Genomic DNA, 22885 nt, shown 5'->3' with positions numbered 1-22885 from the left:
TGCTCTGAGACCCTGGGCAAGTCTCCTGTCTGTAGGTTCCCTGTCTGTGATCTGAGCAGCTTAGACTGGAAGAGTATTTTCTCCAGCTGGCTTCTGTGGAGCCCAGAAGGTCCTCAGGCTACTCAGTGGTAGGGTCAGGGGAAGAGCAAGTATTTGAAAACCTCTGGGCCATATTATGTCTAAGGACTGGATGAGCTCCACATCCCAGCCTCTTGCTCTGCAGCCCTGAGCCTCTCCTCCTCCAGACTGGCTCTGGAAGTAAGGCCCTGGTTCAGCCTCACGCATGAGGCCTGGCTTGGGAAACATGGCCCAAACCTCCCTCTGGAGGGAGAAGCTTCTAAAATTGCAGGAATGTTTCTGATGGAGAGCAGCCTTCTTCAGTTCTGAATATGCCCCAAATGCTTGTGTGCTCCCTCCCTTCCTGGCTTGCACACACGTGCACACGCCCTCACCTTCATGTCATCCCTTCTCGCTCGGACCAGGAACAGCCTTTAGAACACCAGACTGAATCCTCGGGCCCGAGACTCACCGCTGCCCCAGGTGAAGGAAGATTTAGCGACAGACAGGTCAGGGTGCTAGACGGGAGGGGTGCAGGCGTCTGAGAAAGCAGTGAGGTCACAGGAGGCTGTGCATGTCTTGAGCGCAGGAAGAGCCAGTCACTAATGGGGAGGGACGGGTGAGCCCCTGGGCCATGCGGGCAGGGTGGGCGGCTTCCCTGACAAATCAGACGTCAAGGTCAGAGGTACCGCAGGCCCCCGTGAATCACCCAGCTGACACATCCTTGTCTGGTGGACACCCTGGTCTGCCTCTCCCTACTCTGGTTTTGGCTGAGTCATGGCTCTGTGTCTCTTGCTGATACCAGGTGGACTCGGTCAGGAGGGGCGGAGAGGGGAAGAAAGGCCCAGACAAGGAAGCTGAGGTCCCGGGTTTGAATCCAGCTCCACTCCATAACCTTTCACGGCTGGCCCTTCTGTTTAGACCCCGACGACCCCATCTGGGAAACGAGGCCAGGGGACCCCAGTTCCTTCCAGCTGGGGCAGCCTAGGACCTGGATAGGTGTGGTCTGGTCAGTCAGAGCTCGGCTCTGTTCTGGTAGCAAGTCCTCTCTCCCCTCTCCCCTGCAGGAGTTGTGTGAGGGCGGAGGGAGCCTCCCTGCAGACGTGGTGGTTCAGGAGTCTTTGGTCTGTGTACTCCGTGGCCCCCTGTCGAGGGGGTGCTCTCCAGTGCTGGGCGAGCGCACCTGCCACGTCTCAGACTCGGTGGTGCATGGAGGCGGACAGACTTGGATTCCCGTCCTGCTGCCTTTCCTCCCTGGGCCTGTCCCCCTCATCTGGGAGACTCGGGCAGTCCTCCTCCCCCTGAGAGTCACATGGCAGTTCCGCGTGGTATTTGTAAAACGCTGCTGACCCACCATCAGCTGTAAGATGCGGCAGCCGTGGTGACGTTAACGGAGAGAAGATGCAGACGGTGTGATGAAGATGAAGACTATCCTATGCAGAGCCCCGCCTAGGGACGGGCAGCGGCCGGTTTCTGTCCTCAGAAGAGATTATAGATTTCTTGACATTGCTAGTAAAAGCCACTGCAATAATCTTATCATTAAATAGTGAAGGCTTAAGAAAAAGCCTTAAATTAAGTGATAACATAGTTTCCTGTCAGTTGTTCTGGACAGTTTTGAAGGATAATAGTTGAGAGACTTAAAATTCCAATACCCGTGCATAACCTCTGTTAACAGGGTGCTGTTTTGAAAGTGACCAGTGCTGCTGTGAGGGGCTCTGAGAGTCCGAGCTGCTTCAAGAAATGGGGTTTTATTGAACCAGGGCTGTTGGTGACCCCCACTGCGGTGTTGACGCCCGGCGCACGATCTCTGTCGGAGGCCGTCTTCCGGGGTCCACCCCATGGGATACTAGAACCGACTCGTGTGAGCCGATGGTCAGCACCTCCTTCCAACTCCCAAGTTCAGTGCTACCATATTGGTGGTTTGAAATCGGCCACAGGAGGAGTATTTACACCACAGAAATTGGCGCATGCTTCAAATCATGCAGTTGGGGGTCCCTCTCCCCAAGTGGCTACTTTTCAGATTGGATCAGCAAAGCATAGAGTTTAGGGTGACACGGTGAGGCAGTGGCAGAGCTAAGATGTGGACCCAGGTCAGCCTGACTCCAAAGCCAGCACCTTTGACCCTTAGGTCATGTTGTCTTCAGTCTTGGCACATCAAGCTGTGGGTACCTCGGGTGGCTTCCTTCCTTAGAATTATGGAAGTGCAGTTACTCCATCAGGGAGGGCATGATGCTGGGCTTTAAGAGGTTTCTGAAGGCTGCACAACCAGGGCTGCAGAGGAAGTCTCGGGCCAGTCCCAGACTATTCCTTCTTTGCCTGTTTTCAGCTCTATGGAAGGCGGGCCCCCTGGGAGGATCCCGCCAAGTGGGTGATGGACACCTACCCCTGGGCAGCCAGCCCACAGCAACACGAGTGGCCTCCCCTGCTGCAGCTCCGGCCTGAGGATGTCGGCTTTGACGGCTACTCCATGCCTCGGGAAGGGTCTGCGAGCAAGCAGATGCCCCCCAGCGATGCTGAAGGAGACCCACTGGTAAGTCTCCGCTCTCAGAGCAGCACAGCATTTACTGAGCACTTACTGTATATTGGGCGTGATGCAAGGCATGCTGGGAATAGAGACGTGACTGAGCCAGAGTCTCTCTTTGGAAGGCTGGACCCACCCCAAGGTTAGTCACACTTTTGCCAGCGTTATCTCCCATGGGGTCAGTTTTTCACTACGGCCTTTAACCCTCTGAAATTTGTTGCGGTATAAGGTAAAAGGTTACAGATGTGATTTTTCCCAACCTAAACGCCCCCGTCCCACTCTCTGCCCCCTGATTAGAGTACCAACTTTATCACGTACTGTCCTGCCCCATTCATCTCTCCCACTAGTGACAGAGCAGAGGCGGAGATTGCTAAGGAGCAGAAGCCGAGCCAACTGATCAGATGCACAGGCAGGGAGAGGTGTCAGGGCATGAGGGACTCCCAGAGGACAGGGAAGCCTGAATACGGGTCCCAAGGCCAGCGACCTGAGTTAAGTCGGTGTAACGCTGCCTGTGCTGCTTATTTACCCCACTGTTGCGAAAGCAAATAAAGGCCCTTTGAGAAGAACCTGGACCAGGGACGATAACACTATAATTATAGTGTTCTCTGCCTACATAAGACCCATATACAGTCATATTGCAAAATTAGACCTAATAAATCAGAAGCTCTATTAAAGAAGGTGGAAGCACATACCCCAGAGCCTCCCATACTTAAGTGACCATTATCATGCCTTCAGTTTACCCGTGAGCTCCCTTGGCAGCTAAGGCAAGAGGAAAAACACAGCAGAAAATATGACTTGCATTACTTAACGAAAGAACATATTCATAAGGGATGCAGCAGAATTAAAAGACAGCTGACTTGTTCTTTCCCTGATGACTAATTGATTTGCTAGATAAAAATCATCATCATCGTCATCATCATCATCACTGCTTTGGCTTGTCTGCCATCCTCCTCACTGGCAGGAAGGAGCTGGGGTCCTGCTGAGCTTTCTTGTAAACAGGAACTGTATTTTAAATGGGAGTTATTATGTTACTATGCACAACCTAATGTACAGTGTTTACAGCGATGGTTTTGCAGAAGAAAGGACCAGACTTGAAAACGCCATGTCTAACATGAATTATGGCTAAAGCCAGAGTCGTGGAGATGTTTCTGTGGTTGCCAGCTTATGAGCTCTTTCCTTACATAAAAATAGAATTTAGGAGATCTCTAGAGGAAAGCATGGCTCCCTCATCCCCAGACCCCTCTTCTGTTACCCGGGAGTATTTGTGTCACGGACTAAACGTAAGGGCATTTAGGTGAAAGCTGGAGTTCTTAGAATAGTTACACAGAACTCTCCCTCCAACCCCAGGTCCCACAAAGTGAGCTGTGCCAGCTCAGGTACCCCCACTATCAAATAGATACTTGTGTTTCTCCCTTCCCAGGGCCCGAGGTCTCTTGTTAACTGGTCTCTCTCCCCCTCATGAGACTGAGACCTACAGGAGAGGAGGACTGTGGTTTTTGTTCGAGAACACGCACTGTAAATACACTGGGGCTGTTTGATGAGTGAATAATCATGGCTGCCATGGATTGCCCCTTGGACTTCGGCTCCACTTCCCCCGTCACGGCTACACCAAAAGGCACTGCTGATGGTGGTTCTGCTCCCTGGCTCACCCAAGGAGACGGCAAGGCATTCCGAGGGGCAGCTGGCTAGGAAGCAGCTGGATTTCATGCCCAGCTGCATCATGTCTTGGCCTTAGCTCAGAGAGACCCTACTTTCTAACTGACTTGCTACATAAAATATAAAAGACACAATTTAAAGTTGCAAGTAAAATTAGTTGCTAGTTCTCCCTTTCACTCGCAAACAACCAATAGACTGTAGACTGGGAAGGTCTCAGAACACTCTTTAAACTCTCAACGTCAAATGATGATGACGGTAGCAGATCTCATCTCTTGAGCACTTCACACGCGCCAGGCCCTCTTCTGAGGGTCTAATGCATATCCCGTCCTTTTGTTATCTCCCTCAACCCCGTGAGATACGGGTGCTCCTGTTCTCTCTGCTCTGCGCATGAGGACCTGGGGGCTCAGATATGGTAGGTAATTTGCCCGGAGTTTCCTGCCTTGGAATCCAGGCCCCTCTGTGCTTTGTGGCTCTGCCTGTAACTGGTGCTCTCCTTTACCTCCCACGGTGGCCTCGGCAGGAGTGGGAGCACAGCGGGCTCCAGGCTGCCCTCTGGCCGGAGCCAGACATACCTGCGGGCTTGGTGCTCCCCGAACGGGGAGCCGTGTGCTTCAGATGTCAGTGGGGCTGAGCCAGCTTGACTGGCATCTTTACGCCGTCTGAGGGCTGTGCTTGGGTAAGGGGTAAGCTGTGTCACTTGCAAATAAAAAATAAATTCTGTATTCCTGGAAGACTTCCTATTTTGTTTTCTGTGCTCAGCATATTTTCACTCAGTCCACACCCACAACCTCGTAGGACAGGTATGCTTGTTCTCATGTGGCCAATGAAGAAGCTGAGACACAAAAAGTTTAAGTAACTTACCCAAGGTTATGCGGCTCGTAAGTGGTAGAGACAGGGCTGGAACCCTGGAAGCCTGGCCCCAAGTCCACAGTTGGTTTTTTGTTTTTGTTTTGTTTTTGTTTTGTTTTTTTGGTGTTTGTCCACGGCCTCCACTGTGGGCTGCAACCCGGGGTGCATCTGGAGGACAGAGCACGAGCTTGGAAAAGGCCAGAGGAGGACGGCTGCCAGGCTGAAACCCGCTCACACTCTTGCTCTCTCCCCAGATGAACATGCTGATGAGGCTGCAGGAGGCGGCCAACTACTCTAGCCCCCAGAGCTACGACAGCGACTCCAACAGCAACAGCCATCATGACGACATCCTGGACTCGTCCCTAGAGTCGACTCTGTGACAGGGGCCAGCCGTGGAGCCTGCCCGCCTCCCCGCTCCCTGCCCTGCTCCACCTGCGTGCCCCGCACCCTCCTGAAGATGCCCTCCTGAGCCAGCCCCCCGGCCGCCGCACGAGAGCTGCAGGGATACCCAGACCCCTCCTCCTCCAGCCCCGACCTGGGTGCGGGCCTCCCAGGACAGCCGCCTTGGCACTGCTCCCCTCCACAGGGAGACCTGCACTATCTTCTTGTTTATTTTCATTATCGTTTGCCTTGTTGCCGTGACCTCCCTAAGACACTGAAGGTACTTCTCGGGAAAGGATCGTCACTGTTGAAATGAAAAGGTTCTAAAGAAAACAAAAAAAAAACCAAGAACCCGCTTGGAAGCTCCTGAAACCAAACAGCATCCTGCGGCGAGCTACCCAGAGCAGAAGAGACTGGAGCCACGCCGGAAATGAGGGCAACACAGCTTCCCCTCGGCACAGAGCCTCCGGACTGGGTCTTGCCGCCCCCAGCCTGCATCTGCCTCCCCGCCTCCCCCGCGGCCGGCCACCCAGAGAGCTGGTGCTAACAGGGCGGGCGCGGCTTGGGTCCCACTCGGCGGACTGCGCAGCTACGGCGCAGGGACACCGCAGGGGAACGCGAAGCGCGCTCGCTGTTTTGTTCTGCTTCTTAAATGGTGCTCTCCTTACCTGAGAGGTATTTTTGCCTGTTCCCGTCCAGCCCCACCTTCCAGACCCGTCAGCCTCCAGTCGATCCTGAGCGTGAGTGGAACGTGCGCGAGCGGATGTGGCCACGATGCAGACAGCCCGTGTCTACTTCCCCCTCCTGTCTCAATGAATCAGGTTTTTCTTTCTGCAAACACTGTGGACAGTGAGAATTGGTCTGTTTTGGAGAACTGGTTACCCCCTTGCAAATGAGGTTGAGTTTCCTTCCTTTTCTGACTCTTTGATTTTGAAGATTTTTCCTCCCCCCCTCCCCCCACCTTTGGTCAGAATCAGTCCTTTGGTGAAAGAAAAGAACCGCAGGAGTTGAGTTTCGGTTTGGTCCTGCTGAGTTCTGGTTGTTCAGTTGTCCATCCTCACGGTTTTACACCTTGCCGCCCCCTGCTAGGGCCGGCGGTGGGGGGTGGGGGGTCACGTCCTTTCTAGTGGACCAGGACCCCCATCCTCCACGTGTGGGTGAGCGGGGACCTTGCCTTGCCTTCTCGTCCTCGAGGCTTCAGAACGCACATCGACACCTCAGGCGTGCCAGCCCCAACCTCAGGTGGGGTGCTGAGGTCACCTCGCACAAGACTTGCACTTTCCTCAGAACCAACGTGACACAACTCCACAGGGGGCCGGAGTCCACTCCCTTTCAGAAGCCCCGGCCCCCGTCCGGATGAGTCTTGCCTGACCTCTTCGGTGCTGACCTTCCCAAAGCGATGCCTTACTGGTTTTGTACTAACCGTGTTCATTTACAAGTGTTGTGCCTGCCTGGGGTCCATTAGTTTTTTTGTTTGTTTTCCCCATCAGAGCAAACAGGGCTAAAAAGTCATCTACTCATTAGGAGGACTCAAGTTGCTGTGACTTTTCTCATCCAAAAGACTCATTTGTGTAGATGTGTGACCATGGGTAAAAGGAAAAAGAAAAAAAAAAAAGATGCCTTTTTTTTTTTTTTTTTTTTTTTTTTTTTTTTTTTTTTTAGGTTCTTATCAGTCTCCAGCTAACACTCTGCCTGGACAGTGATCTGTCTGATGCAGGAAAAGGCAAAAGTTCCTACAAGTCCGTAAGACATTGCTGATGCATACCCTGCTAGGATGTGTCTTCAACATACTGGTATTTCCTTTACAGAGAGTGGTAAAACTCTAAGTTGTTTGTTTCTGCTTTATAAAGAGAATCTTCATCGGACCCCAGTGGGGGTGTCTCTGTTAACAATCAGGGTTTTTATTCCACCTTCCACATTTCTATTTCTGAAGGTCCATCTCTGTACATTTTTTTTTTCATTCTCTTACCACAAGAACTTGACCTGAAACTACTCGCATGACATTGGATGACACCATTTTCTTCCTCCTTAGAGGAAAAGGAGAAATGTGTCCAACTAGCTGGTGAATGGAAAAGCTCTCCGTGCTGTCCTTCTTTCATCTCCGTAAACTCAGACTCTCTTGCACGCAGTCTTCGTTAGCCATCTGGATGTGTGAGTGTGTCTTGTTCTGTTTTGTTTTTTCATAAAAATTTTAAACCATGAATTTAGCCTGTGACCACGGGCCACACCCTGAGCCTTCTGGTAAACCTGAAGAGTGGTCCTTCTCAATCTTGTTTCCCAACAATGACCTTACACGCTCATACTGTGAATTTGGGAGGAGGTAAAATGGACTTCTCCTTGGGGGCAGTTTTCCCAGTCACCTTGTGAGTAGACACCTGCCAATATTGTTTGAAACCCCCCCTTTTTTTTTTAATTGACACATTTTCTGTCTTCTCCCGTCCTACAGACTTCCCTCCCGCTGGGTCCAGGCTCAGAACCGAGACCTCTGTCCCTGGTACTGCCTAACTAGTGACCAGTGATTTCAAGTAGTGTAGCCCTTGTGTGATTCACAACTCCGTGTCCTTCCTAAAGTTTCGGGAAGCAGGGTTGTCTGATATGCACATTTCTTATTTTGGTCATATTTTACTTTAGTGTCGCTCACCTTTGACAAAGTGACTTTGTACTCATTTAGGGCTCTGTCCGAAATGCTTCCATTTTGCCTTTTTCTACAGTTAGGCTAATTTTGAAATGTATGAAATTCTATGCAACATTTATGTTGAGTTACCAATGGAAGCCAAAAGTCTTCTTTCCAAACTGCCAAGAATTGTACGGGCCATAAATGAGATGGGAATATCTTTTAATTTAAGTTTGGGGGTGGGGGAGGGGTGGGACAAGGAATGAGACTTGCCTAGACCTTTGTTGTGTCTTGGGGACATTTTTTATTTCACTGTCGATGCTTCAACTTCGAAATTCTGTGTACTCAAATTTGATCGTGGCGAATCTACTTCAAAAGGAAAAAAAAAATAATCCAGCTTTGTGGATATTAAATGGAAGGTTTGCTGTTTTAACCTAGTTGTTTCCAGTGGAGCAGTTTATGAAATATGTCCTATAAGATGTACATTTTTTCATTGTAACATAGAAATTGTAAATAATCGATTAAAGTGCTGCATTTTGATGAATTTTTTCTAGCCATTTTTAAAGAGAAAACTAGGAATTGAGTATTTTGTGTACGGTATGTTTCCTTCCTCCTTCCCTCCCGCCCTCCCTATTTAATTTTCATTTGTCATGAGGTTTTTGGATTTGCCAATGATCTACTGGAGATCATGCCCCACGTCATAGAGAATAAAGCTGATGATTGTACCAGTCTTAAATTATTCATGATTCAATAAAATTGATGCTTATTTATTCAGATTAGTGGTTTGGCTTTTCTGTGCTCGAGCAAGTCCTTGTCAGAGTTGAATTTCATGCCAGCAGCAAGCCGTTCTTCCTTGGGTAGAGCCAACGGAGAGCCTGGAGGCCGAGCAAGCCTACCTTTGTCCCGAGACCGTCAACATCTATCCTCCCCTTCTCCGCTTCTCCTCTAACGTGTTGCTACTTGTGTGGAGCTTATTGGAAATGCACAACCTCGGACTCCTCTCAAATTTTATGAATCCTTGGGGATCCTGTGGACATGCAGATTCTGACTGGGTAGGTCCGGGGTGTGGCCAGAGATTCTTGATTTCTAACCTCCTCCTGGGTGATGCTGGTGCTCTGGGCCCTTCACGCTGGGAACAGCAGGCTCTATCAGTATCCAGGCGGACTGCCGATTGACTCCTTGGCACAGGAAAAGGTGTTTTTTTTTTTTTTTTAAATGTATTGAATACCTATTAATAGCCGAATTGCTTTCCCAAACGCTCTGGTATAATCTGCAAAAGGACCCTGAGGAGGTAAATACTGCAACTTCCAATTTATAAGTGAACAAAACAGGCTCAGAGAAAGCCACTTGCCAAGGCTCCTGTCCACTAAGAGGGGTGGGAGCTGGGAGTTCCAGCCCCATCTTCCAAATCCAAAGCTGGCCTCGCTGGGCTGCCTCTGATCTTAGGGGCCCTGTTTCACATAGCAGCTGGTGGCCATCGCAGGGCATGGCAAGGAGATCACCTCGTAGCCTTCACTTTTAACAGCAGCAACAAAAACTTTAAAGGCTTGAAGCGAGGCCTGTGGGTTCGTTGTGAAATCGATCCCCCACTGCAGACTCGGCTGCCAGTGATGTGAGAGGCCCAGCTCCTACTGTGCACCACAACAGCTCAGCCAAGGAGACAGAATCCAGATGCTCAACAGTTTCTAAGTCCGGTCAGAAAGAATGAAGGGGAGCTGGTGCAATGGTTCGGCAGCTAGATACCCTGAATTTCTAAGATTTCCCATGTCAGATAGTCTAGCCATAGCCAGTCTGTTCTGATGTTCTCAAGGAAATAGGATCAGCGTAGGTAAAGGGCATGATGACTTCAAAACCACCATATCTGGTTCTAAAACCCACGCCCTTTCTGCTACAGTCTCCTTGGGTTGGACTTTGGGGGGAGGCTTATGCTTCCCTTCTACACCCGTTACCTACTGCTGTGTAACAAATGATCCTCAAAACTTAGCAGCTTAAAGCAACAAACATTTTTTCTCTGTGTGAAGCAGTAGTCAATGTGGCTTAGCTGGGTCTTCTGACTGGGACTTTCTCACAAGGCTGCAATCAGCAGGTCTTAAATATTTAAATATTAGAAGTAGGAACTATAGAAAGCATCATTCATTTTATTAAGTAATCTTTACACCCAGCGTAGGGCTTGAACTCACAAGCCCGAGATCAAGAGTTGCACGCTCCACTCACTGAGCCAGCTGGGTGCTCCAGAAAGCATCGTATTTAATGATAAATTGTCAAATGTTATCTTGTTTAGATTAGGAGGCAGATAAAGATGATTCCTGTCAGCACTTAACATCACAGTAGAGACCCTAACCAGTAGACTGAAGCAAGAGGATTGGAAAGGAAAAAAAAAAAATCACACTTTTTATTCACAGATAACATTATGTTCTTAGATAATCCAAAAGAATTCACAGACATTATTAGAAATAATGAATACATTAGCTGGATACAAAATCAATACATGAAAATCAACTGAATAGGGGTGCCTGGCTGGCTCAGTCGGTAGAGCATGCGACTTGATCTCAGGGCTATGAGTTCGAGCCCCACACTAGAGATAGAGTCTACTTGAAAAAATATATAGTCAACATTTATATGCAGCCAAAGTTTAAGAATTTAGAAGGTACCAGTGTAAGGGCATCAAAAATATCTAATACCTAGGAATAAATGACACATAAGATGGGCAAGCCTTCTACACAGAAATATATAAAACACTGTGGGGAGAAACTGAGGAAGACCCAAAGAAATGTAGAGATACATACTATGTTTGTGGATTAGGAGAGTCAGTGTTGTAAAGATGTCAGTTTTTCCAAAATGGACTGTAGATTTGCTGCGATCCCACTCAAAAGCCCAACATAGTTTTATGGAATTGACAAGATGATTTTAAATGTATTTAGAAATGCAAATGGTGAAGCATAGCCGATGAAGAAGTAAACAGATTTCTCTACCAGGTATGAAGACTTAACCCTCAAGCTCATTAAGACAAAGATAGTGATAACAGGAACCGAGAACAGTTCAAGAAGATAGAACAGACATTCCCCAAATAAACCCAACACATGCTTGCTTTACTACATAGAATTGTAGCATCTCAGACCAAAGGACCTGTTTCATGGAGAAGGGAACTTGACCAAGGACACGTGACAGTGGAATCCACTGGTTCCTACTCTAAAGCTGGAGTTGAACTGTCCTCTTAAAGACTCAAGGCACCAGCGTGAGAAAGACATTCTGTGTTGGAGCACTTTTCCAGGAAACGATACATGTTCAGCCACTGGCCATTACTTGTTGCTGGGTGGCCAACAACTAGAACGCATGAGTTTGGGAACAGGAGTGGAGGTAGGAATGACCCCCCTCCAGCAACCCACTTGGGGAACTTTTTGCTTCCTGTCCTACAACTTGAGGCTCTGCAAAATTAGAGGTGCCTCTCCCTGGTGCTTGTGGGCAAGAAGGCAGGAGAAGGGGTACTTCTCTTCTAGCACTTCTACCACTGCCCTTCAAACTACATCTGTGGCAGGATGACCTAGGGCTGCTGACACTGGCAGGGTCACTGACCCTGATCGTGAGGAGTTGGGCTGCACAATGGGAGCAGGGGCAAGTATGTATGGACCTTGGGGAATTCTCGGGCTACCTCTCGGTTATTTCCATGCCTGGTGACAACCGTGAATGGGCATTTGCAGCCACCACAGCCCGACAGGGCCAAGGTGGACAGTTGCTCAGAGCCTTCAGGAACGAAGTGCTGGCTGAGGGTACCACAGAATGCAGGACTAAGCAAAGAGATGCTGAGGACCAGTGATGGCCCTGGGACCAGCTGTAGCAAGGGAGACTAGCTTGTTCCACTAACTCTCCCATTCAGTCTTTTCTTTGGAGATTCTGACCAGCAGCTACCCTGGACTTTCAGTAACAGAATAGACGCGACGCACCAAATGAATGGTCTGAGCATTGCAAGGCACGAGCCGTAGCAGACACCGTTGGTGCCTCAGTCCATGCCCCTGACTTCATCTGGGCCTGCCGTGGACACCCGGCGTGCTGACAGCATCCCACCGCAAGCCCCTGTGTGTCCCTGCTTCCCTGCCCAAGACCTTTCTCCAGTGCCACGGAAGCTACTTCAGAGCAGCCCACAGGAGATTTTTAGTGCCCTGAGGGACGACCTACAACCAATAAGGCACAGGAGTTTTAGTGGAAGAATGCCCAGCATTCCCATCTTTCTGTGGGACAAGTGGGAGGCATGGTCCACGGGGCTCTTTAGAGGCTCCCAATGGGACTGAGCCCTGATTGCCCATAACGACAATCAAGGAGCTCTTTGTTGGCTTTCTCCCTTCCTTGTCACATTTTGTCTACTCCTTCCCTCAGAGCGGCACGAGGATGATGCAGCAAGGACATAGCCCTGAGAGTGTCTGCCTTGAATGTTGTACCCCTGACACCTCACTTAGCTCACCCCGGTCCCAGCGCTGCCGTCAATCCTGCTTCCTGACACCACAGCACCAGTTAGCTCTCTACACACACGTCCTTTCTCAGACTCTGATAAGACAGCTCAGCAGTTCCACTAACTATTAGTATGGATTGAATGGTGTCCCCTTAGAAGGATATGTTGAAGCCCTAACCCCCAGAACCTCCATATGTGACCTTATATAGAAATAGCATCTTAATCAAGATGAGGTCATACTGGAGTCAGGGGAGCCCTTCATGCTATATGACTGGTGTCCCTGTAAGAAGATTGTGTGAAGACACGAGGGAAGAACGTGTGAGAATGGAGGCAGAGGTCAGAGTGGCCTAGCTGTAAGCCGACGAGCTCTAACACGGGTGTTCCTTGCTTCCCCCAGAAGCTGGGAAGAGGCAAGATTCTCCCTAGAGTCTCAAAGGGAGCATAGACCTGCTGACATCTTAGTTTGAGACTTCTAGCTTCTAAAACTGTCAGAGAATACCTCTCTGTTGTTTCAAGCCACCCAGTTTGCGGTACTTAGTTGTGGCAGCTCAAGGTAATCACAGTTATCACCATAAACCCAACAGAAATGCACACACGCGCGCGCGCGCACACACACACACACACACACACAAATACATATACCAAGAAATATGTACACAATTGTTCATAGCAGTTCTAGTGTTCATTATAACCTGGGAACAACCCACACATCCACTGATGGAAGGACCAATAAAATTGTGATAGGTCCGTGTCCTACAGTAGGGAAAACATTTGTGGGTAGATATTGAGTGAATGTTGAGTGAATGCAGTCAGACCCAAAAGGACGCAAAAGTATGATTCCATTTCTAGAAAGGGCACACTACCATTCAGGGCTGGGTTCTTGTGTAGATGAGAAACTGTAAAGAGAGCAGGGGCAGTGGTCTGGAGGGGTAAAGGGCCTTGGGTTGCTGGCATCATCCTATTTCTTGACGTGGCTGGTGTAATAGATCATGGAGCTGTGTGTGTTTGCTTTTTGTGCGTTTTCTTCTGGGAGCGCTATTCTTCATAATAAGGATTTTAGGAAGCAAACGCTAGCCCAGGCTGCCCACCCGACCCCCTGATTGCACCACTAGCTCCTGGTTTGGATTCTCAGAAGTCAGTTCCTCAGTCCATAAATCAAGGGCACGGTTTTCACCCACCTTGGCATGAACTGATGTGTGAGCTTGGACAGGTTAATGCTGCTTCCCTCTGTCTCAACCCCCCTTGAGTGAAATGGGCCTAAATGGCACCTGTCTTGCAGGATTCAGGGAGGCGCTGTGTGCAGAGGGTGCCAACGCCATGAAGCACTTCCTCGATTTTCCTCCCAGAGCGGATTTCTCTGGCCGTGCAATCTCTGCTGTGACAGAAGCTGGAGCAGTGGGACTTCAGAGGATGGAACTGGGTCCAAAAGGGGAGGATGCAGAAAGGCGGGTCTGGGCTCCAGACAAGTGGAAGCTTCCTAAGGTCACAAACAGGGAATAGGCTGCTTTCTAAGATAGCAAGTGCACCATCATCATCATGGGAGTCCAACCAGGGATCCCCGCCCTGGTTGGCAGGTGAGTCCAGGTGGTCTCTGGAGGTTAGCTTGCCTGGTGGGATTGCTTCAGGCAGCACACGGTGGAAAGAGTGCTGGGGTATAGACACCTGAGTTCCTGGCTCCTGTGCTGGCTGTCTGCCTTACAGATGACCTGCCTACTCTCAGGGCATAGTTTTCCCATTTGTCTAATGAAAGAATTGGACTAGCTCAGTGGTTTCCTAATGTGGCTCGTCACCACTATCCCAGAGAGCACATTAGAAACAGACCATGGCTTCCCCTGAGCGCTGGGGAATCAGGATGTGCTTGGGACCGCTAACCTCTCCCCACTCCTGCATTGCTGGCTAGTTATAGGCAGCCTATTATATCTCATAGTGGCCACGAGGGGGCAGCAAAGCCAAAGCAATGTCAATCCTTCATCTGGCTGGACTTGGCAAAATTCTGTCTCCACTGAAAGGGCAATGAAGCAATATTATTGTACAACGAAGCACACTTAGCAGCTAGATCCTGATTTCTTTTCTTTTTTTTTTAAGATTTTATTTTTTTATTTGAGAGAGAGATAGCATGAGCAGGGGGAGGGAGAGAGAGAGAAGCAGACTCTCCTGCTGAGCAGAGAGTCCGATGCAGGGCTCAATCTGAGGCTCATGGGTTCATGACCTAAGCTGAAGGCAGATGGTTAACCAACTGAGCCACCCAGGCACCCCATATCTTGATTTCTAAGTACAATTCTCCACTAAGAAAAACCTTGGAAGGTGGCTGATTGCAGGCATGGGGCAGAAAAACAAGGTGAGCCCAGAATGTTTTGTTGTGCCAGGAAACATGGAAGTGCTCAAGAACTGTTGGAGACATATCTAAGGGACACAAGAGCCACCTTCAAGGAGCATCTGGTGGTTAAGTCAAAAAACTGAGCATCAGAAGAAATACTAGTGGTGATCAATTATGACATCATTGAATGAAACAAAAAAATGTGAGTCCATTTCGATAACAAAAGGCTAAGACTGTCATGACTCAAATGCATACTGCTCAGCCATAGGCCTCTTTCTCTTGCCAGACGAGCATAAATGGGACCATTTCAAAGGATCTGGGGAAAAGGAGAAGAAGCATACAGTTCTACATACACGATGTCAGGAAGTAGAGCCTTCACTGAGAGAGGATGAGTTGCCAAATGAGAACGTACTTCTCTTCCTTATTGTGAGCTAGACAAGGTCTCCAAAACCGATGACTTAAAATCCTGCAATGACCCACAGATGTGTTTGCTCACCAATTTCTTTTTAAATTAGGAAATTGTACTTAAATGCTACATTTCCAACTTCTCTTAAAAAACAGGCAATCTGACCTACATTTCCACACGGAAACAATTAGAGCAAACAGCAGTCAGCTCATTCAGTGGGCTCTGCATTCTACAGCTCACCAGAGTCCCCACCAGTCCAGGCCCCCTGCACTGATTTCTTCACCTGCCTCACCCCCAGAAGCATGAGCCTTCATGACCGCCTCTGAGAGGTAGCGTCTGTCATTAGGAGACAGGTGTGCGTGCGTGTTACAGTAGTTGATTCAACATTTCTTAACAGAATTGAGACAATGAAGAGGTGAACTTCCACTTCTAGAAACTAGATTTGGAGGAACTCTTGCTGGACTTTACAGAAAAATTGAGAACATCAAAGTTCTCTTTCCTGGACCTGGAATGCCCAATCACCCCCCACTCCTCAAGCCAATGCCTCTTCTTTACCTCCTTTGGAGTGGAGGGAGGGGATTGTTATGTAAAACAGAGGGAGAAGCAGCTAGAACTGAAGAATATTCCCTAGGGGTAAGGAGTAGTTTTCCAAAAATTCAATAGAAAGCTTTCTGATTGGGGTACCTGGGTGGCTCAGTCCATTAAGCATCTGCCTTTGGCTCAGGTCATGATCCCAGGGTCCTGGGAGGGAGCCCCATGTGGGACTCCCTGATAAGTGGGGAGTCTGCTTCTCCCTCTCCCTCTGCCCCTCTGCCTGCTTGTGCTCTCTCTCTCTCTCTCTCAAATAAATCAATAAAATCTTTAAAAGAAAAAAGTTTTCTAATTAATGTATAAAGAGGGAGGCCTTTTTTTTTAAGAGGGAGGTTTTTTTTAAAGATTTTATTTACTTGTTTATTTATTTATTTGAGAGAGAGAGAGTGTGCACGAGAGGGGAATGGGGGGGGTGGAGGAGCAGAGGGGGCAGGAGATCTTGGGAGGGGGAAAGAATCTCAAGCAGACTCTGCACAGAGCAGAGCCAACATGGAGCTCCATCTCACCACCCTGAGATCATGACCTGAGGCAAAACAAAGAATGGAGGATTTTCCTCTGAGGTAAAAGAGATTCATGTGAGGAGAAAAAGTTCTCCTTGCCACTTTGCTTTCTATGATGAATTCTGTCATGTGAAGTGATGCTTGGAGCTGCAACAGACATTTTGCCACCATGAAAAAAAATTCCAACCCATGCTTATATGGTTAGCTAATCTGTGGCAAAGGAGATAAGAATATACAACAGGGAAAAGACACTCTCTTTGACAAATGGTGTGGGGAAAACTGGACAGTTACGTGCAAAAGAATGAAACTGGATCACTTTCTTACACCATATACAAAAATAGGCTCAAAATGGATTAAAACCTAAATGTAAGACCTGAAACCATAAAATTCCTGAAAGGAAACACAGGCAACAATCTCTTAGAATTGGCCTTAGCAACATTTTTGTAGATATGTCTCCTGCGGCAAGAGAAAAAAAAGCAAAATTAAACAACTGGGACTACACCAAAATAAAAAGCTTCTGCACAGCAAAGGAAGCCAACAAAACAAAAAGGCAACCTACTGAATGGGAGAAAATATTTGCAAATGATATATCTGATAAGGGGTTAGAATCCAAAATATATAAAGAATTTCTACAACTCAACACAAAAAAACATAAATAATCTGCTTAAAAAAATGGGTAGAAGACCTGAATAGGCATTTTTCCAAAAGAAGACATTCAGATGGCCAACAGATACATGAAAAGATGCTCAACATCACTAATTATCAGAGAAATGCATACCAAAACCACAAGACGATATTACCTCACACCAGTCAGAATGGCTCATACCAAAAAGATAAGAAATAACAAGTGTTGGTGAGGATGTGGAGGAAAAGGAACCCTTGTGCACTGTTGGTGGAAATGTAAATTGGTACAACCACTGTGGAAAACAGTATAGAAAAAAAACTAAAAGGTGAAGTACCATATGATCCCGTTATTCTACTTCTGGGTATTTTCCAGAAGAAAACAAAAACACTAATTTGGAAAGACATATGCACCCCTATGTTTATTGTGGCTTTATCTACAATAGCCAAGATATGGAAGCAACCCAAGTGTCCATCAATAGATGAATGGATAAAGAAAATGTGTCACACACACACAATGGAATATTACTCAGCCATAAAAAGAATGAGATGTTGCCATTCATGACAACATGGATGGACCTAGAGGGTATTCTGCTAAGTGAAATAAGTCAGAGAAAGACAAATAGCTCATGACTTCGCTTATATGTGGAACCGAAAAAACAAAATAATTACAACAAAATAGAAACAGAATTATAGGGAACAAACTAGTGGTTGTCAAAGGGGAGGTGGGTGGGGGATGGGTGAAATAGGTGAAGGGTATTAAAAGGTACAAATTTCCAGTTATGAAATAAGTTATAAAATAAATAAGTCATGGGGATGAAAAGTACAGCTTAAGGCATATAGTCAATATTGCCATAACTTTGTATGGTGACAGATGGTAACCGCACTTACCGTGGTGAGCGTTGCAAAATGTGTCCCATTGATGAGTCACGATGTTGTACCCCTGAAACTAATATGTCAACTACTTTTCACTTAAAAAAAAAAAAAACTCAAAAGCCAACATGTTGAGGAAGGTTGAGTAGGAGGATAAACAGAGATGGGCCTTGATGATAACGTTGACTCAACGCTAGGATGCCCTCTATCTGATTTTCTTGTGCGGAAATAATAAATGTTCCTACCATTTAAGCCACCGTGAGTGAGATTTGCATCCAAGAGCACTCCTAACGAGTACAGCTGCTTTTCCTGTGGACTAGGGGAGCGCCATGTTTGGTGTACAGCTGGAGGCCTTCCCCCTTCCATGACTTTGCCCTTCAGAAAGCATGTGTCGGGGTGTGTAGTACCTACGGACAAGGCGGTTGCAGAAGCATGGTCCACATTCACTCCTCCATCAGTGCCGATAGAGCTGTGGCAGCATCTTACTGAGAAGAGGAGTCCAAGAGTCCTAAGTGGTGGTGAGCCAAGAAATGAGTGACGACCCTTGGGGCAGCTATAAGTGGTAGGAAAGGGCCTACCACTGCCAAGCAGACACCTGGAAAGAATTTAAGAGGAAAACCTCCTTTTTCCCAATGATAGGCAACCTTAAAATATGAGGGAGGTTGATGAGGCAAAATGGTAAGAAAGTATAAAATAGTTATTAGTATGCAGCAATCTACCTACAGAGCAAGGACACCACCATGCCAGAGAACTCAAGTTTCAGGCGTCGTTCCCTGATGAAGAATCATGGCATTTGACCATAGGCCTTTCCATCCTATGTGAGCGAATTGGTGACTTGTTGGTCTGTATTCGTTTCTTTTCTTATTTCAACAGAAATGTGTGATCTCATTCAATGCCAACTGGTAGATCAAAATAAGATCATTTAGAGCCAAGTAAGCAAGCTAATCCTTTTTCTCTCTTTCTTAGGCCCCTGCCAGTGTTCTGCCATTTTAATTATGGAAACACTGAGGTCTAAAAAAAATGAATATCTTAGCCAAGGTACACACAGAAATAAATGGCAGAGATAAGATGTGAACCAAGATCTGTCTTCTCATACAACATACTGCCTTGTTGACAATACATTTTAACTTAAAAGTTAGTCCAAGATCAAAGTCTTGCTACTCTTCTCAGTCAGGCAAATACCAAGTGTATGTAACAGAGGTTTTATGGGCAATGCCTTAACCAATTTCAATGGCATGCCTAGCACACAGCACATGCTCAACAATGATTTGTGCGTGTAATTCAGACCAATAGCAAAAGTTGGAGGCACAATAGGACAAAGATGTCATTTTCCAAATCATGCCCTTCCTTTTGTGGTCCAGTCATTTCTGGAATAACTATGTGCCATCTACCTTAGAGCAGCTAACTATCAGAGGTGGTATAGACTAGTAATGGTTAAGAGCATGGCCTCTGGGGCAGGATTGCTTAGGTTTGAAGCTCTGCGTTACCACTTGCTAGTTGTGTGACTTCCAGCAAGTTTCTTTTCTTTCTTTTTTTTTTTTTTTTTAAAGATTATTTATTTGACTGAGAGACAGAGAGAGTACAAGCAGGGGGAGCAGCAGAGGGAGAGGGAGAAGCAGGCTTCCCACTGAGCAGGGAGCCTGATGCAGGGCTCAATTCCAGGGCCCTGGGCTCATGACCTGAGCCAAAGGCAGCCGCTTAACCGACTGAGCCACCCAGGTGCCCCATTCCAGCAAGTTTCTTAACACTTTGTGCCTCAGTTTCACTATCTGTAAATGTAAAATAAGTTTATTAAATAAACCTACCATATAGGGTTGTTATGATGAATAAGTTAGGAAATAAATGTATGCTCTGTAGACCAGTACCTAGTAAGCAGTAAGAGGCATTTAGGTGTTATTACTCTGTCTACCTGTAACTTGACCTTGAGTAAGAGAGCGCCAACTTGGTATCTCAGTTTCCCCCTCCCGACTGGAATTTAAAGCCCTGTGCCTGTCCATCCTCTGTTCCCCTTTACCAGAACACCTCCCCTTTCTCCCCACTTCCCCTCTGCAGGGAATCCCATTTCCCCAGTGCCGCTTTGCTCCTTGCCCCATTCAGCGTCTATCCCTGAATCCACCCCACGACCCCCGAAAAGGCTCACCTCCTAGATCACTTCCACCCCTTGTCTTTCCTGAACTCCAAAAGCTCCTGCTCTCAGAGCTCTGTCCTGCCTTCCTGCTGGCCTTCCTGTTCTGTGTAGCTGCCTTGTCACATCACACGCACTCTCAGCCGTGGCCTGGGGTACAGGGCCCGGGAATGTCTTTCTCTGCAGCCACCCTCATGCATGCACACTCACACACACACACACACACACACACACTCCCCTGTGTGTGTAATCAGTGCCCAGCACACCCCACTCTCATCCTCACTCCCACCTATCACCCCAACCTGATTCCCAAACTCTGCTTCTCTGTTGACTTCTCTTCCATCAGCCCACAAATGTGATCCAGAATCTACAGACTTAAAATACAGAGGGGGGAAAAAAAATCAAAAACCTCCCCTGTTGAACCACACATACCTTTCAGCTACTTTCCATTGCTCTGCCTCCTTTCATAGTCCATCGGCTTGAAAACTTGTCTATGCTTGTCCAGGTGGCTTTCAGATTCCTTTGACTATGACCCTAAGAAATACGTTTTACAAAGCAGCTCAGTGCATGCACACTCATACTGCGTAAGCCCACACTGTCTCACACATGCACCTGCATGCATGGAGTCACGCACCAACACACATGTTATGCATTTGAAACAAACATTTCATGAAACATTACTCATGGGATTTACACTGAGATTTTCTAATTCATTCTTTGCTGGATTATGCTGTTTCGTTTTTAAAAACCCTGGATGCTATAGGCTGTATGTCTATAGATTATGGACTATGTGTCCACCTTCCCTGCCCCCACCAAATTCGTATGTTGAAAACTAACCCCCAGGGGCGCCTGGGTGCCTCAGTTGGTTAAGCGACTGCCTTCGGCTCAGGTCATGATCCTGGAGTCCCAGGATTGAGGCCCACACGGGGTCCCTGCTCAGCACGGAGTCTGCTTCTCCCTCTGACCCTCCCCCCTCTTATGCTCTCTCTATCTCATTCTCTCAAATAAATAAATAAATAAAATCTTTAAAAAAGAAAAAAGAAAACTAACCCCCAGTGTGATGCGATTTGGAGGTGGGGCCTCTGCGGAGGGATTATGTCCTGAGGGTGGGGCCCTCATGAATGGGATTAGTGCCCTGATGACAGAAGCTTCCGGAAGCTCCCTTGCTGCCTCCTCCATGTGAGGCAGCGGTCTTCCTCATGGAGAAAACAGCTGTTTCTGTACCCGGAAGTGGACTTCATCAGACGCAACCACAAGCACCCTGATCTCGGACTTCCAGCCTCCAGAATGGTGAGAAAACATTCCTGTTGTTTGTAGCCACCCCCCACCCCCAGTCTATGGTAGTTTTGTTACAACAGTCTACACAAACTGAGACACTGGCCTATAATTTTATTCCACTTCCCCTTCTCCTATTAAATTCTTCGGCACTGAGAAACGTTTCAATATATTAAAACACAGAATTTACGATGTTAACACTGTCGAATGTCCTTCAGATTTAAAAGAAATGACAAAATTCAAGGCTCCTCCATGCTCTCTGCCTAGCTTCATTCCCCTTCCTGCTGCTTTTGAGGCAAGAATTGGGTATATATCCTGTCTGTGGTCTTCGACTTGTACTAAATCGTTGTGCATCTATAACAGATATATTTTCCTAAATATTTGAAAATTTTGCATTTCACATTTAGGTTTTTAGGTTTTCAATTCTTTTGGAATGAAGTTTTGCATATAATGCAGAACTCTGGAGAGTCAGTCGGCCCAACACCCTTTACCGAAGTGCACGTCTTCTCTGCATTGATCCGGAGGGAATGCCTCTTCTATCGAACAGCAGGGTTTCGTGCACATTTGGCTGTTTCTGGGGCATCTATTATTCAATTTGCTTCCATCTGGCTTACACCCCTGTGTGTCAAGCAAAACTGGTCCTCTCAGGGTCCCCGATGATTTCTATCTAGTCAAGCAGTTTCTATTCTCATCTTGCTTGCTGTTATAGAAATTTCGGGAGTGGGGCATGCTCCTACCTCTGGAAACGTCTCTCCTCTTTGCGTCTCTGACAACACATTTTCGTCCCATCTCCAGGGCTGGTCCTTTCCATCTTCCTTCGCTGGCGCCTTCTATTGCACCCAGTCCTGGTACAAGCTCCTTCTGCTTCTCCAGCCCTTCTTTGGCTTAAAAAAGAAGCACACAAATAATACATGAATGCGTTCCTGAAGTAGACAACTGAAGCAAGGCCTGACCGTTAAGGGGAAGTGTGAAATGTCCTTCCATCACCGCCCGCCACCTGCTTCCTGGACAGAGGCACTGCAGACTGTTGGCTGGTGGAGCAGAGAATGAGAGCTGCCCCCAGGGGTTAATCTCCCCTTCATCTTCTGTCACTGAACCACCCAGAAGTTAGGTTACAACTCCCCGCCCCTGCGGCTCTGTGCCGTTCTGCAACCAAGCTCTGACTCACGGCGGAGAAGGGGAATTGTTGGGCGCAACCACAGGGACTCTTCTTTGAGGAAAAGGACATGCCCTTCGCCTTCTCTTTTCTCCCTTTGACTTATTTTTTACAGATTTATTTATTTATTTATTTTAGAGAGAGTGTGTGCATGCCAGAGCGGGGAGAGGGGCAGAGGGAGAGGGAGAGAGAATCCCAAGCAGACTCCCCGCAGAGTGCAGAGCCTAGCTCAGGGCTCTGTGTACTTGGAGACAGCATCAGATCTCACAGGTAAAGGGCTCAGTCCCGTGAGGCTATGCCTTCTTCAGATACCAACCACAGGTCCAGGCTGCTACCTGTGCTTCTGATCAACTGGCTATAAGTCGGAGGTTCCCACAGCCTCCTCCTTGGGTTCCATTAATTTGTTAGAGTGGCTCACAGAACTCAGGAGACCAGTTTACCTACTATATTACCGGTGTATTATCAAAGGATATAGCTCAGGAACAGCCAGGTGGAAGAG

General features: G+C 47.7%; 1 protein-coding gene across 5 annotated transcripts in view; it reads left to right on the top strand.

Annotated features, from left to right (window-relative positions):
* The window catches only part of NAV2 (neuron navigator 2), a 383040-nt gene extending 377577 nt beyond the window's left edge, over nt 1-5463 (top strand). For all 5 annotated transcript variants that reach the window (XM_028117715.2, XM_028117716.2, XM_088017420.1 and 2 more), the window contains 2 exons: nt 2384-2587; nt 5338-5463. In XM_028117715.2, the coding sequence (XP_027973516.1) occupies nt 2384-2587; nt 5338-5463 (330 nt within the window). The remainder of the gene's footprint in view (nt 1-2383; nt 2588-5337) is intronic.
* Nucleotides 5464-22885: the final 17422 nt, after the last annotated feature.

The sequence above is a fragment of the Eumetopias jubatus genome, unplaced genomic scaffold, assembly GCF_037043125.1.
Source record: "Eumetopias jubatus isolate StellerSeaLion01/CBP00866 unplaced genomic scaffold, mEumJub1_p1.0 scaffold_13, whole genome shotgun sequence".
Lineage (NCBI taxonomy): Eukaryota > Metazoa > Chordata > Mammalia > Carnivora > Otariidae > Eumetopias > Eumetopias jubatus.
The sequence above is the reverse complement of the archived record's forward strand: the minus strand, read 5'-3'. Positions and strand labels throughout refer to the sequence as shown.